The sequence below is a fragment of the Cnephaeus nilssonii genome (assembly GCF_951640355.1).
Source record: "Cnephaeus nilssonii genome assembly, chromosome: 11".
In the NCBI taxonomy this organism is placed as follows: Eukaryota; Metazoa; Chordata; class Mammalia; order Chiroptera; family Vespertilionidae; genus Cnephaeus; species Cnephaeus nilssonii.
Window position 1 is genome coordinate 84,090,664 of NC_137082.1, and position 14,031 is coordinate 84,104,694.

Below are 14,031 nucleotides of genomic sequence, written 5' to 3' on the forward strand. Positions count from 1 at the left end.
AGCCCGTGCTGCAAGCCACCACCAGGGAACCCGCCCAGCGGCAGGCACTCCTGGGCGGGGCCGAAGGAACCCAGGGCGCCCTCACTCCAACACGCCAGCCCCCTCGCACGCACGTGAGGATTGCAGGAGGCAGAGGACTTGCCTGACACTGAGCTAGACCGGGTGGTGTCCGGTCCCTGGTCTAAAGCGCCTTCCTGGCCGCACGCTGGCTGGCCTCTCTGACAGCGACCTCCAACCCTGCCGTTCCCAGGACAGCGGACGCTCCAGCCCTAACGCTCTCCAGGGAGGGGCATGTGTGTGGCCGGGTTACCCAGCGAGGAGCTGGCACTAATCTCCCCGCCACCAGCCTCAGCGGGGGACACCGAGTTCTTCCTTCCTTAATGTGCCCGGCATTATGCACAGAGATGCGTAGAGAACCGCGCAGCCCCGTGCGGCCCCGTCACCCCGCCGTGCTCAGGAAGCCAGGCGCACGGGAAATTAAAAACCAGTCGACCGACTCGAGTCCACCCTTTGTTCCCAGATGAAAGAGAACCAAATCCTCCAAGGAGCGCTCCCTCCCCCTCCTGCCCACCGTTAGGGGCAAAGGCCGAGGAGGCAGCGCCACCTGGTGGTAGGAGAAGGAAGACCCCGGACAACTCAGCTCAGGAATTTGGTAAATGTTAAGTGCTGTCGATCAATCAACAAATATTCATGGTATACGCCCCTGTGCTAGGCCCCATTCCCCAAGAGGCCACAGACACCCTGTGCAAGTTACCAAGGGAAAAAAGTTTTGAACTTGGGGACCAGGGGCTCTTTAGAGAGGCTGTGATTGGGTACGGGGGGCATACCGAATCCCTCTAGAAATGTAAGCAAAACTCAGAGTATGTTTAAGCTCTTCCCAACCCCTCTTCCCCATCCCCCCCACACAATACGATTTAGGTATAAACCAGAACCCCCTCCATTACAGGAGGACAGTAGGCGAGGAAAAGTGACTCTGTGTGCTCAGGGCAGCCCTCACGGTGACGAGATGTGACGAGATGTCCTCGCCAGCTGGGCTCCAGGGGCCAGTCCGCGTCCTCCTGCCCGGCCTGGCGGCCCCTCCCTGCCGGGATTCACCAAACTGCAGAGAGGCCACCCCGCGGGGTCACGCTCTGGGCCAGCGGCCCCTTCTGCGCTTGCCCGTTTCTCAGGCTGGCTCTCAGTTCCCTACCGCTCCCTGAGAATGGAGTGATTTTAAGATGTGAGAAAAGCTCTTTTATGTTATCACCATCATCACTGCTGCAAGGGAAGACAAGTCCAGGGTATCAAGCGGCTCCTGGAAACCTTTCCCTGGGACCAGACCCTTGACAGCCATTTGGGTGAAGAAAAAGGGAGCTGATAGCAGTGATGGATCCCACGATCAGAAAGACGCGCACACTCGCTAGTCAGGGCCAGCCACGCCCGCTTCGCTCTCTCTTACACCTTAAGCATCCCCTGTGCTCTTTCTCCTCTTCGTCTCATTCCGTGTCGTCGTCCAAGATGATGTAAAATGACTAAATCTCGACTAGCTTTAGCACTGCGAGGTTCACCTGCCTTTTCTTCTCTCCCTCCTGAAGGGAAAGGAATTACATCTCTGTTGAAATAAATTTAACTTCCTCCTGGGGCCTTCCAGTTACCTACACAGTGGGCTGGAGGCAGGCCAGCCTGGAAGTCAGGCCTCCTGGATGCTCCCTTAACTCGGTCACAGGCTGCTCAGCCCTCCCCAGCCTCAGTTTCCCTCTGCAGAAAGGGGTGAGATGAAAAGCTCTGGAAATCAGACCACAGAGTCGTCCGCTATTCTGTGCATCCCTGCAAACTGCACGTTGCTCTCGAGCGCCACCTACTGGCGTTTCCTGGAAGTGCGTGCTGTTCTCAGCAATCCCGAACAAATGCTTAGGGGCTGCTCCACAGTCTGTACATTGAGGCTGGGAGAGAGGCAGCAGGGCCAAGGCCAGACGCCAGCGCCCACAGAGGCACAGGAAGTGATAATGGGGATAACAACATGCACATTTTTTTCATGCTCAACACGTACAGTAAGTGCTTCTAACTCGCCTAATCTCCATCACCATCTGAAGCACGCGGCTATGATTGCCCCCAATTCGCAGGTGAGGACACCGAGGCACGGAGCGGCCAGGAAGTATTTACTAGGCAGTAAGCGACTGGGTGGGGGAGTGCACATTCCTCAGCGCTTTGCCACAGCCCGGAGCTCTGCTCTGTCCTACATCCCGGCCCTGCTGCTCTTGCCTGGTAGCTCATCCTTGAGGAGGGCCCAGAGGTGGTCAGTAACTAAAACCCAGGGCAGTCTCATTCTAGCCGACATGGCAGCGGTCAAATTCTCCGGCCCCACCTCTGCAGTGCCTGGCTGGGGTTCTAGGGATGGTATTGCAGCCAAGAGCTGGGCAGGCCCCGCCTCCTGCTTCGTGGGCCACGTGTGCCAACTTCCCTCTCCTCAGCCTCCAGGAAGCTCCCTTCCCGAGTGCGTGCAGGGACCTGGGCTTCCTAGGGTCATGGCTCCCTGCCTGTTCCTCCTCATTCCTCTCCCAGAACAGGGAACACCCCTTGTGGAGTGCACAGTGAGGGGCGCACAGTCAGGAGTGCACAGTCAGTGCACAAGGAGCGGCTGTCGCAGATTAGGTTGGGCAGGACCCCTTTGCCAGCGCCGCCTCCCTCAGGTACAGACCGCGAGGCGGGACCTACCTGTTCGTCTGGCAGACCCCGTGATAGGCCTCGATGGCGTCTTCCTGATCCACGTGCTTTTCACTGTTGGGCCAACTGGTCCTGGCATTGATGTTCGGCTCCTAGAGGTCCCAGGTGAAATAAATAACTCTGGTCATACAAACAGCTGTCACGACATGACTTCACATCCCCGGAGAAACTCCAAACACTAATCCCAAAAGACATGCACCCTCCGTGCCCGGCAGCGTCATCTCCCACAGCCACGACCTGGAGGAGCCAAGTGCCCCCCAGGGGACGCGTGGGTAAAGGACAGGTGGTGTCTGTACACGGTGGCATGCTGGCCACGAACAAGAGTGAAATCTTACAACCTGTGACAACGTGGATGGACCAAGAGGATGTTATGCTGAGTGAAATAAGTCAGACAGAGAAAGAGAAATTCCATATAATTTCACGTATTTGTGGAATCTAAAGAGCAAAATAAACATCCCCTGTGCTCTTTTTCCTCTTCGTCTCATTTCGTGTTGTCGCCCAAGATAATGACTAAGCGTTAGCTCTGTGAGGTTTACCTTCCTTTCCTTCTCTCCCTCCTGAAGGGAAAAGAATTACATCTCTGTTGAAATAAACAAACTCAACAGAAACAGACTCAGCGATGCAGAGAGCAATCTGAGGGAGGCCAGCTAGGAGGGTGGTGGGGGGACTGGGTGAAAAAGGTGTGGGATTAAGAAATACAAACGGGCGGTCAGAGAACAGTCGCGGGATGTGAAGTACGACACAGGGAATGTAGCCCATAATAATGTGATGACTTTGGTGCCAGGTGAGTCCTAGAGTCGTCGGGGATCACTTCATAAATTACACAATTTTCTAACCACCATGCGGTACACCTGAAACTAATGCAAAACAACACCCAACGTCAACTGTAATTGAAAAAAAAAAAAGAAAAAAGGAATGACTTTCTACCCAGACAGAAGGACCCAGGACCGCCTCAGATGCCAGCAGTTAGCCCGGGCAGGGACGTGACTGTAGGTCCCGGTGGACGAATGGCAAGGCCTGGCTGTGACAGGCACAGGGGGGCGGGGTGTGGGGTAAGATGCCAGGACAGTGTCCCCGGAGGGGAAAGCACCCCAGAGATCCAGAGGACGAGACCCGATCTGTCTGCTTTGAATCCTCCACACTCATTCCTGCCACCCTACCCCACCCCATCCTCCAGGCTCCGAAGCGACCCAGCCTGACCCGGTGGCCTCCGCCCCTCCCTCTGCTCCACAATCTGTCCCAGACGCTGAACACAAGAGGAACAAAGGCCACCCTGAGGCCCAAGAAAGAGCAAAGACTTTCACCTCAAAACCTAAGCAAAGAGCAAGGGCAAGGCACGAGGTGAAACACCAGGTGTGTGGGGGGTGGCGCTCAGCTGGGGCCCTTGTCTCTCATTCTGTGTCCAGTTCCTTCTGAACATGCTCGTATTGAGAAAATTTTTGAGGATTCTAGAAACTTCCAGCAAAGTCTCCCATGCAAGGTCACGCTGGGAGGGCGCTGCCGTCAGAGGAGACCCTGGCACGAAAGACTCTGCTCGTGCAGGTGTAAGACCCTCGTGTCACCTCCTGTCGTCCCAACACGCCCACCGAGGCCGCCCTGCCGTTACCGCGCTCTGGCCCGCCAGGCGGCGCTGGTCGGCGCTGACGATCTGGGTCCTCAGGATGAGCACCTCCTCCTTGCGGACCTCGAGCTCCTCGTGGGCCAGCCGGAGCTGGTTCAGCAGGAGGCCGTAGCCGTCGGGGGAGCCATGGGGGGAGCCGTGGGCAGCGTTGTTCTGGGTGGCCTGGTCCGCCACGGCCTTCCTCAGCTCGTTCAGGTCATTCTTCAGCTTCTTGTTCTCTGACTCCAGCTCCTGCCTCTGGAAGACGGCCGAGGGACACGCCCCGTCACTCCTGAGCCCACGGCACTCGCCCCACGCGGGTCCCCCCTCTCCTTCCTCACCCCACCTGCCCACCCTCCTGAGAAACGGTCGGGATCAGGGTGTGATTCGGGCTGTTCTGGGTAACACAGCTGTCGCCAGAGTTATGTGTGGTCCCATCACACTGACGGAGAGGGAGATTGGGTAAATTCCCAATGACGAGGCTCAGGGGATGGGCATGGGAGTGGGGCAGCTCTGATGCCCCTTTCTGCACACGCCTCCCTGCAGAGGGCCACTCCCCCATCTCAGCAGGAAGGCAGGCCCCTGGGCCCTAGGCCTCTGGCCTCCCTCCCTCCACCTCCCCACCTCCCCCCGCCAGCACTGGACACACTGCGGGGTTCCGGCTCACATCCCTCCCTGCAAATCCTGATCGTTTGTCCAAAGTGGTTTTATCCCACTGGCCACATTTTATTGAACTGAAACCGAGTCAGGCAGGTAAGACATGTGACATAAGAACTGCGTATTGAGTCTTTGGCCCCAGTTCCAGGCACAGAGCCTCTAAAATTCTTTTGTAACATCCTGAGTTTATGCTAATGAGGTGACTCTTAGAGGATGGGGATTGGCTGCCAGAGGAGCCAACCTGGTGATTAGAAAGCCCCACCCACTGACCTCCAGAAAGGGAGGGGGAAGGCCTGGAGATTGCCTGAAATACCAATAAACTGATCAATCCGGCCTATATGATGGAACCACCATGTAAACCTTAAATGATGGGGTGGAGAGCTTGGGGCTGTGAGCACACGAGGTGCTGGCTGTGCTGGGCCTGCAGAGGCCGTGCAGGCTCCCCTCTTCCCCTCATACCCCGTCCTCTGTCCCCTTCCATTGGCCACAGTATCCTAGCTAATAAAGAGAGAATATGCAAATTGACCGTCACACCATCACAAAGATGGCGGCGCCCACAGCCACAAGATGGCGGCGCCCAGTCCCCTCAGTCCAGCCACTCTGTGCACCTGCCTCCAGATTCCCCCAGTACCCTCAGCCCCCAGCCGCCCAGAGCCACCCGAGACTCAGGTAACCAGGGCTGGCCGAGGCTTGAGCTGCCAGCAGTGGCAGCAGCAGAGGTGTGATGGGGGCGTCGCCTTCCCCTGATTGCCGGGTCACCTCCCACCCCTGAGGGCTCCTGGACTGTGAGGGGGCAGGCCAGGCTGAGGGACACCCCCCCCCCAACTCCAGTGCATGACTTTTCATGCATCGGGCCTCTAGTCCTTTATAGGAAACCAGCAAAGGGCTTTCCCGAGTTCTGTGAGCTGTTCTCGAAAATGACTGAACTGCGGGGTGGGAACCCCTGGTTTGTAGGCAAGCTGGACGGGAGCGTGGGTAACCTGGGAGCCACATATGTGATGGCGTCTGAAGTGGGGACAGTCTCGTGGGACTGAGCCCCTAGCCCGGGGTCTGTGCCGACTCAGGTAGTCAGTGGCAGGACACCTGGGCGTCCGGAGAAGCGGACAGTTGCTTAGTGTGGGAAACCCCACGTTTGGTGTCAGAAGGAGGGAACCGTTCCCCGTTGACATATATGATAGCTCCCCGTAGTGAAAACGAAATTCCCTTCATTCCGAGGACATGGTGTGCATACGGCCCTGCTTACTAGCAGCCTTATGGGAACCTCCCCGGGCGGGAGTCCGAGCCTCACCTTCAGCGTATTGTACGCTAGATCTGCGTCCTGGTCCAAGTCGATGTCGTTCTTTGGCGGCTCCACCTGCCCGGACAGAGAGGCAGAAAGGTGAGCACAGATGCCCAGCTGTGGTCAAAACTGCCGTTCCCCCTGGCACACGTGTGCTTCCTTCCCACACGCCACACGCAGCTTGCGACTTCAGGCCACCGTGAGGCGCTCCATAAGCATCTCCCCCGCTTCCCAGCTTCATTCACACGATGCCCACAGGCACCTGAGTATGTGTAACACCGTTAGGGGTTCAGTCCCCCCAACAGGTAGGATGAAATCCCAACCCCTGGTGTCTGTGAATGTCACCTAACCTGGAAACCAGGTCTTTGCAGACGTTACCAAGTTAAGATGCGGGCCTTAGCATGGGCCTCCTCTACTAGGGCTGTCCTTAAAGCAACACGCTGCCGCAGCTCAGACAGAGCCCGGGACAGGCTCCCGGGAGCTTCCAGGGACCATGGCCCTGCGGACACCTCATTCCTGACCTCCGGCCTCCGGAACACGAGACCGGAAGTTTCTGTTGTGGTGCTTTGTTTCGGCAGCCCCGGGAAACTAGCACTGTGAGCCTCAGGTCCTTGTTTAAGAGGTTAACTAATGAATCATAGCGATGTACTTATTAATGAGGTAAAACCTGAGCTACTCAGGTGGAGGGGGTGTGTGTGCACTGTGTATTCTGTCTTCCCAGTTACATCTCTGAGCCCTTGGGGAGAAGCCAATTCCTCATGCCACCCCACAGCAGGCAGGGTGGCAGGTGGCACCCCCCCGCCCCCCACCTGGAGCTCAGCCAGTGCCCAGGTGACTGCCAGGCCTGGGAAAGGGAGCCGGGCCGACGGGAAGGGGACAGCCTGGCTGGCTGTCGCTGAGGCCCCTCCTCAGGGCCGCGCGGTCACTCCGCACTGAGGTACATCCTAGACGTCCCGGCATCCCTTCTGCAGAGGCTGGGCTCCCTCTGTGGCTGAATAAAGACCCTCAGGAAAGCCTGGTCTCAGGCGCTGCAGAGGGATCCATCACCCGACCACCACGCCCTCTTACTAAGCCCCGTGGGAGACAGGGCTGTTCCCCGTGAAGAGAGACCCTCGGTGCATCCACAGGGCGATGGCCACACCTGCAGCTCCCACTCTTGCTGGGTCCGAGATGCCCTCTCCTCTTTGGTACCCAGACAAACGAAAGCTCTAAAGCCAGGGTTTCGAATGGTTAGCCTTCCTGTGGTGGGGACCGGGGGAGCGAGTCCTTCGGGCAGCCGGGTGGGCCGGAACCTGCGTGCCAGGCACCGAACGCTGTCGCCCGTGCAGTTTGGAATGTTATCTGATCTGCGCCCACCTGTCAGGGCAGCTGCGCTTCTAACTGAGCGAGTCGTTTATGAGCCTAATCTTTCCCCTTGTCATCCGGAATCCAACCCACCGGAGACATTTAAATCCATCAAGCCAGACCTGCCTCCCCGCTTACGGCCCAGGAGACCCCAGGAGTTTACTAGCATCGGTGACACATCCAATCGGAAAGGGAAGTCAGGTGTTGCAGGAGAAGACTGTGAGGGGGGATCAGGGGAGGCAGGGCTGCAGGGGGAGCAGTTGAACCCCACAATGGGTAATTCGGGCCTGAGAACAGACCAGGGGCCTTTGAGAAACCCGCTGTGAGGTCGGCTAAGGATAGGACCCGTGTCGGAAACGGCCTTGCACCCCTTAGCGGTGTCCCTCTCCCTCCCCAGCAATAGCAGATGGCTCTCCCTCAGCACCCATCTGTACCCACCCCCGCATTGACTGCAGCACGACAATGTTACTCCATTCCCCTGCTTTCTCCGGTCCTCCCGAACTAGCTTACACGCTCCTCCGTGGCTGGGGCTTCCTCTCTCTCACATCTCCATCTCCTCTCACTTAATGAACATCTCACATATTCACTCAGGTGCCCAGCGGGGCCTTGCTTTGCCGTGAGTGGCATGTCTGGGGACGCTAAGGCTTCCCACAAGGTTTTCCAATACCCAAGCCCCTGGGATAACAGGGCTGTGGAGAGGGTGGTCCTGGGAAGGAGGGAGTCGATGTTCTCTGCTCTGATCTCACTTCTGCTCGTATTTATACTTTAGTCACCCGCCCTGGTCCACTTCCCAAGTGGGTGACGATGCCCCGGGCTCCCCGCTGGCCTCCCAGTGGAACCCTTTGCCCTGAGGGCACCGTAACCCTTCCTTCCGTCCAAGTGGGGTGATGTGGGTGGGACACGTGCAAGTATGACGTCAACACAAGACAAAGTTACTCCCTGAGACCCGGCGGCAGCAGGAGCCACAGGGTGACACCCCGCTGAGCCCCGGGGGAGCGAGCTCTGGGACCCCGCCGCCGCACCTGGGCTTTCCGGCCGTCCTGCTGCTCTCTCCGCTCCAGCTGCGCCTGCAGCTTCCTCCGCTCCTGCTCCAGCTCCCGCACGCGCTTCTGCAGCTTCAGGAAGACCGTCATGTCCAGGGCCGCCTTCTCCAGGCCGATTTCCTTCGGAGGAGGACGGGGCAGGGAAGAAGAGGCCTTAATAGGATAAGGGCCCCAGGGGACGCGCAGCAGCTCACCGCCTCCCGCCGCCTCCACTGTTCCCTCTCCCCTCCCAAACTTCAATCCACGTCTCGGGCACAAAGCCAGCGCCCGCCGGCCATCACTTCTCGTGTGAACATTGTGCTCCGGGCGCATTTCTGTCTGGATAACATCTGAGTCTCAGCCATTTAGATTCCTCCCGTGTGAGCCGCGCAAGACGACCGATCATATATCGCAAGAACAAATGGATGAAGACACAGCCATTTCATTTGGAAGGTAAAAGAGCTCCCTTCTGGAAAACAGCCTCATCCCAGAGGAACTGTGAACCTCGGGACGTACGCTTGCTTCCTGATGAGGAACCCGTGTGGTTACCAATCACGGCAAGCGCGCTGCCACCACCACGGCTGTGCCTGGACCCGCCAGCAGGCGCCCTGCTGGACCCCCTGCCCCTGCAGCTCCCGCAGCTCCAGTCCCCACATCTCCCCTTCGATCCATGCCCAGGTTGCCCTCCTGAGCTCTGTTACATGTGGGTGTGTACCTGGATGAGCCTATCCATGTGGATCTTTTAAGCACACGTATGGACCTATGTGACAATGTAATCTGGTTCGCCCAGCATTTAATGAGGGCTTAGCTCTGGCCATAAACCCACACGGAAGTGCTCCGGTCTGCACGTGATGGCCACACACACACACACACACCCATGGGTGGTGTGTCTGGAGTCCAGGCTGACAGAGTGCAGTGGCAAAACCAAGGCCTTTAGCCAGCGTTTGTAAAATGCCTACTAAGTGCACATGGCAAGCAGCACGCTGCACTTCTATCCCGAGGCCCTCCTTTTCTATCCTTCTATCCTTTTTGTTTTTTTAAATATATTTTATTGATTTTTTACAGAGAGGAAGAGAGAGGGATAGAGAGTTAGAAACATCGATGAGAGAGAAACATCGATCAGCTGCCTCCTGCACACCCCCCACTGGGGATGTGCCCGCAACCAAGGTACATGCCCTTGACCGGAATCGAACCTGGGACCCTTTAGTCTACAGGCCGATGCTCTATCCAGAGCCACACCGGTGAGGGTTCCTTCTATCCTTTTTTATTTTAAATCATTTTAAGAGAATTTTTATTGATTTCAGAGAGGACAGGAGAGGGAGAGAGAGAGAGAGAGAAACAATAACGACGAGAGAGAATCATCGATCGGCTGCCTCCTGCACGCCCCACACTGGCGACTGAGCCTGCAACCTAAGCATGTGCCCTGACCGGGAATCAAACTGTGACCTCCTGATTCCTAGGTCGACACTCAACCACTGAGCCACGCTGGCCGGGCTCTCCTATTCTTTACTCCATCACTCACTCTCGTATCCTTCGTTTTTCCTGACAGCACTGTTGTGCCTGCAATTATATCACAGACTTCCTCCCTCAACTCATTACCGTCTAACCCCCATCAGACGAGCTCCGTGTGCCCGGGACCTTCTGCGCTCGGTCACCTCTGTTTCCCGAGCACCTGCCAGCAATGTCCCCCCCTGCCCCCCGCACAGGTGTGCTACACACACACACACACACACACACACACTGCTATAACCGCCCCTCCTCCACACCCACCTTCACCTACTCCCTACGGCTCATGCGCTTGTGGTTTTCTCCTTTTCAAATGCCAGAGGAAAAACTGTGTCTTTGTACCTTTGACAAAATTACACACCGACTGTTAAATCCACGGTGTGCACATTATGTAGCAATTCTACGAGGCCATTCCTGACAAAAATACAGTCGCTCAGCAAGTACGTGTTGTCCTCTGAGTTTTATCCAGCTTCTGAGTCACGGAGGGAAACGTTCTTGCGCATTTAGGACGCTCCTGTGTGCACTAGGATACCGAGTGGGGACAATAAATCACATCCCCTCTAAAGGCTTAGCTGTTCCTCTCCGCCATCGCTCCTCGGCTTTGCAAGAGGCACCTGGGCCCTACCTCCTTCCTTCCTTCCTTTCTGGGGCGAAGAGCAGTGCTTTGAACAGCAATGCATCGTTTCGCGCGGCGCCTGCTCACTCCAGCGTATTGTCTGTGGAGCTGCTGTTGGGAATGAGCCCCCTGGGACTCCGGTCGCCACCAAGCAAGGACAGCAAACCTCAGAGGGGCTCCCTGGCCTGGGCACAGGGCGAGAGCCTGCCCACTCACCTCCACCTGCTGCAGGGCGTCCTCCGTGTCTCCCACCTCCGACGTGGAGATGGAGGGGTAATTGGAGTCCGACTCCAAGCTGCTTTGGTTGGACGGGTTCCGCTTGTGGCCTGGGGTTTGCTGTTTAAGGAGACAAGTGTGAAAAGTGAACATGAGCTGATGAGCTAAGAACTGTGAGTTTCAACGGAAGGAGGCCCCGGGGGTGGACTCTGCCTCGCTGGGAGGGCTGGGTTCCCCGGTCTCTTAACGGAACACAGCCCCACACCAGGCCGTCCCTCCGCGGTCACCCTTCCCCCAGCCCTGCCGGAAGGTGCACAGTCCTGTCCCGGGATCCCGCTCCCAAACCTGCCCGCAGGCCCCACGTCCACCTGCCTCCACCGGCCGGTTTATGAAAACCGTAATCTCATCAGAAACAGAGGCTACCGTCTATACCGTTCATTTAAACACGCCTTCCCCCTGCATCTGATTTGGCTTTGAGAGTGGAAACTGATGTTGGTAGCAACCTTTCAGATTTCAATGTTCCTATTCAGCTTCTCTTCCTGGTTTCTACGCAATTAACTACTCAGTCTTGCTTGAATGTGCACTTCTGGAGGGAATGTTTGTAGGTGGTGAAAAATGGCAAGTCGTGAAATATGACATTTCCACGTGGATAGCATTTCGTCAACCATTAGGGGAAACGAGCAGAGCCGGGACCTGGCGGTGTGCGCACAACTGCACCCCCGATCAGAACTCCCCGCGCCGTTACTAAGGCAACACGGGATGCTCCCCGAACAGGAAACGAAAGAGGACACATCCCCGGACACTCCTAACTGAGATCTCGGTGAGATCCCGGAGCTGGGAAAGGCCCCGTCCTGGGCGTGACAGCGGCCCCGCTCCCCCTGTGACGCCTCGCAGGAGAGGCCGGGACACGGACACCACACAGATGCCCGAGCCTCGCGTGCCGGACGCTGCCCGGGGCTGGAGCTGCCCGAGACCAGGCGGGGAAGCCGGAGGGGCCGCGGGACCGCCCGCCCTCCTCGCCTTTATGATGGTCATCTCGTCCCGGAGGTTGTCGTATCGCTGCTCCAGCCGGGAGTACTCCTTCACGAGGTTCTGGTACCGGGACCGCTCCTCCTCCAGCTCCCTCTTCATCAGCAGGCTCTCCTGGGCGGAGCCGCGGGCCAGGTCATCTGGAAGCAAGACACGCACCCTTCAGAACATCCCCACGCGTGTTCTGACGCATGCTTTCCGGTCAGTCTCTTGTCAAAGGCTGCCCCCGCCCGCCCCTGGCCCAGACACGGTGAGCTGACCCACTCCCTCACCTGCCTCCCAGCCGGGAAAGCTTCTCCAGCGGCTTACGCTTTCCTGGGGGGTGGGGGGTGGGGGGAGAAAGCCGACCCTGCCCGTGGGGTGAGGGGACCAGACCAGGCAGCACACGGACAGCTCCCTGCTGGAGCATCCCTGCAAGAACCTGGGCTTTGTTCCTGGTTCTACCCTATTCTGGGTCTTTCTCGTTCTGGGCGTTCAGGGAGATTCAAGGCGACAAGGCGATGAGGCCAAAGGTTATGGAGGAGGGGAGGCCCAAGGATAGCATGGGGGCCTTCTCCCACCAAAACGTTTACTCCTATCAGCGGAGAGAAACCATTCTTCAAGGGAAATTAAAACGTTTGTGTGGTCAAGTGGCTCAGTGGTCTGGGGCAGGAACCTGAGGATGGGGGGCGGGGACAGGGGGAACAGTGATCTGCTGCAGGCCACACTGAGTCAGGCGAGAACTGGGGCTGGGGACCCCAGTGTCCTCTGTGGCCAAGCAGGATGTGGGGGTTGACCGCAGCCCAGGGGCCGGTGGGTGCTTGAGATGGGTGACCTGGATGTGACCCACAACCCTCTCCTCAGCAAACGAAAACAGATGACGCCCCGGTAGAAGAAAGCGCGGCAGAACGGTGATGCTGACGGTGAATTTAACAGCAGCAGCAACGCGCCCCCGAGTGCTCCCTGCGTGTCCATCACCAGCGTGAGCGGCTCGCGCGCAGTCTCTCCGCTCCCTGAGCCTCGCAGCTCTGCGCCTGGATGTCCACTCCGCACGGAGAGGCTGAGGACTGCACGTGCTCACGGCCGCGCAGGAGGGATGGCGGAGTCTGAGGGCAGGCCTCCCTGACACTATAGGCACTATACTGTCCGTACCGTGTGTCTCCACATGAAACCGAGCGTCACGCCAGGAGCGCAGGATCGCCCTCCTCCTGCACCTCCCGTCCACGGAAGCCCGTTCCCCGCTGCAGCCCTGACGAACCCACGAACCCACGAAGCCACGCTGGCGGCGCCCGGGAACATCGCCGCGGGAAGGGAGCGAAAGCTCAACATGCAAACGCGAGCTCTTGGGGACGTACCTTTCGACCGGCTCAGGATCTGGTGGTTAAGCTGTTCTTTCTCATCTTTCAGGAGAGCGTTTTCCTGCTCGAGGTCCGCCACGCGCTGAAAGAGAGGGCCACAGAGCACGTGTTTCCGGGAAGCCAGCCACGGGGAGGCTCCCTTTGGGGGTCTGAATTGGAGCTGGTTGAGTTCAAATGCTCTTTTGATGTAAGAAAATGGAATCGGGCACTCTCCTTTCGAGGGGAAAATGTACAACGGAAGACCAATTCCGTTAACCATCTGTCCGCCATAAGCGTCTATAGATGCAAGCGGCGGACCTTTTTAAGATAAATTCAAAATATCGTGGCAGTTAACTGGTTAAAACAAGACAGTCGCGCCCATCACGGGTTAGGGCCTCCCACACAAACGCTATGGGAAGTCTGCTCCGAGCTCCCCTGCCTTGCTCGGGCCCTTGGCAAGATCCCAGTTGGCTTTGCTGCAAAAACCGGCAAGCCGGTCTGAATAGTCATACAGAATACCTACGGATCCAGAATAGGCAAAACAATCTTGAAAAAGAACTAGAGAATTCATACTTAGAATTTTAAAACGTGCTACAAAACTACAGTAATAAGATGGTGTGATACCAGCATCAGAAGAGACACAGGGATCAATGGCAAGAACTGAAATCCAGAAATAAAGCCCACGTTACCAGCCAACAGGGAAAGAAAAAATTTTTCAACCAATGTGGCTGGGACAACTGGAT

The 14,031-nt window shown here is 57.4% G+C and overlaps 1 protein-coding gene across 2 annotated transcripts in view; it reads right to left on the minus strand.

Moving 5' to 3' along the window:
• Positions 1 to 14,031, minus strand: part of MYO5B (myosin VB) — a 203,425-nt gene that overhangs the window by 20,388 nt on the left and 169,006 nt on the right. For both annotated transcript variants that reach the window (XM_079784567.1, XM_079784566.1), the window contains exons 23-29: positions 13,307 to 13,391; positions 11,964 to 12,112; positions 10,944 to 11,063; positions 8,606 to 8,746; positions 6,249 to 6,314; positions 4,310 to 4,561; positions 2,695 to 2,795 (exon numbers count right to left, since the gene is read on the minus strand). In XM_079784567.1, coding sequence (XP_079640693.1) covers positions 2,695 to 2,795; positions 4,310 to 4,561; positions 6,249 to 6,314; positions 8,606 to 8,746; positions 10,944 to 11,063; positions 11,964 to 12,112; positions 13,307 to 13,391 — 914 coding nt within the window. The remainder of the gene's footprint in view (positions 1 to 2,694; positions 2,796 to 4,309; positions 4,562 to 6,248; positions 6,315 to 8,605; positions 8,747 to 10,943; positions 11,064 to 11,963; positions 12,113 to 13,306; positions 13,392 to 14,031) is intronic.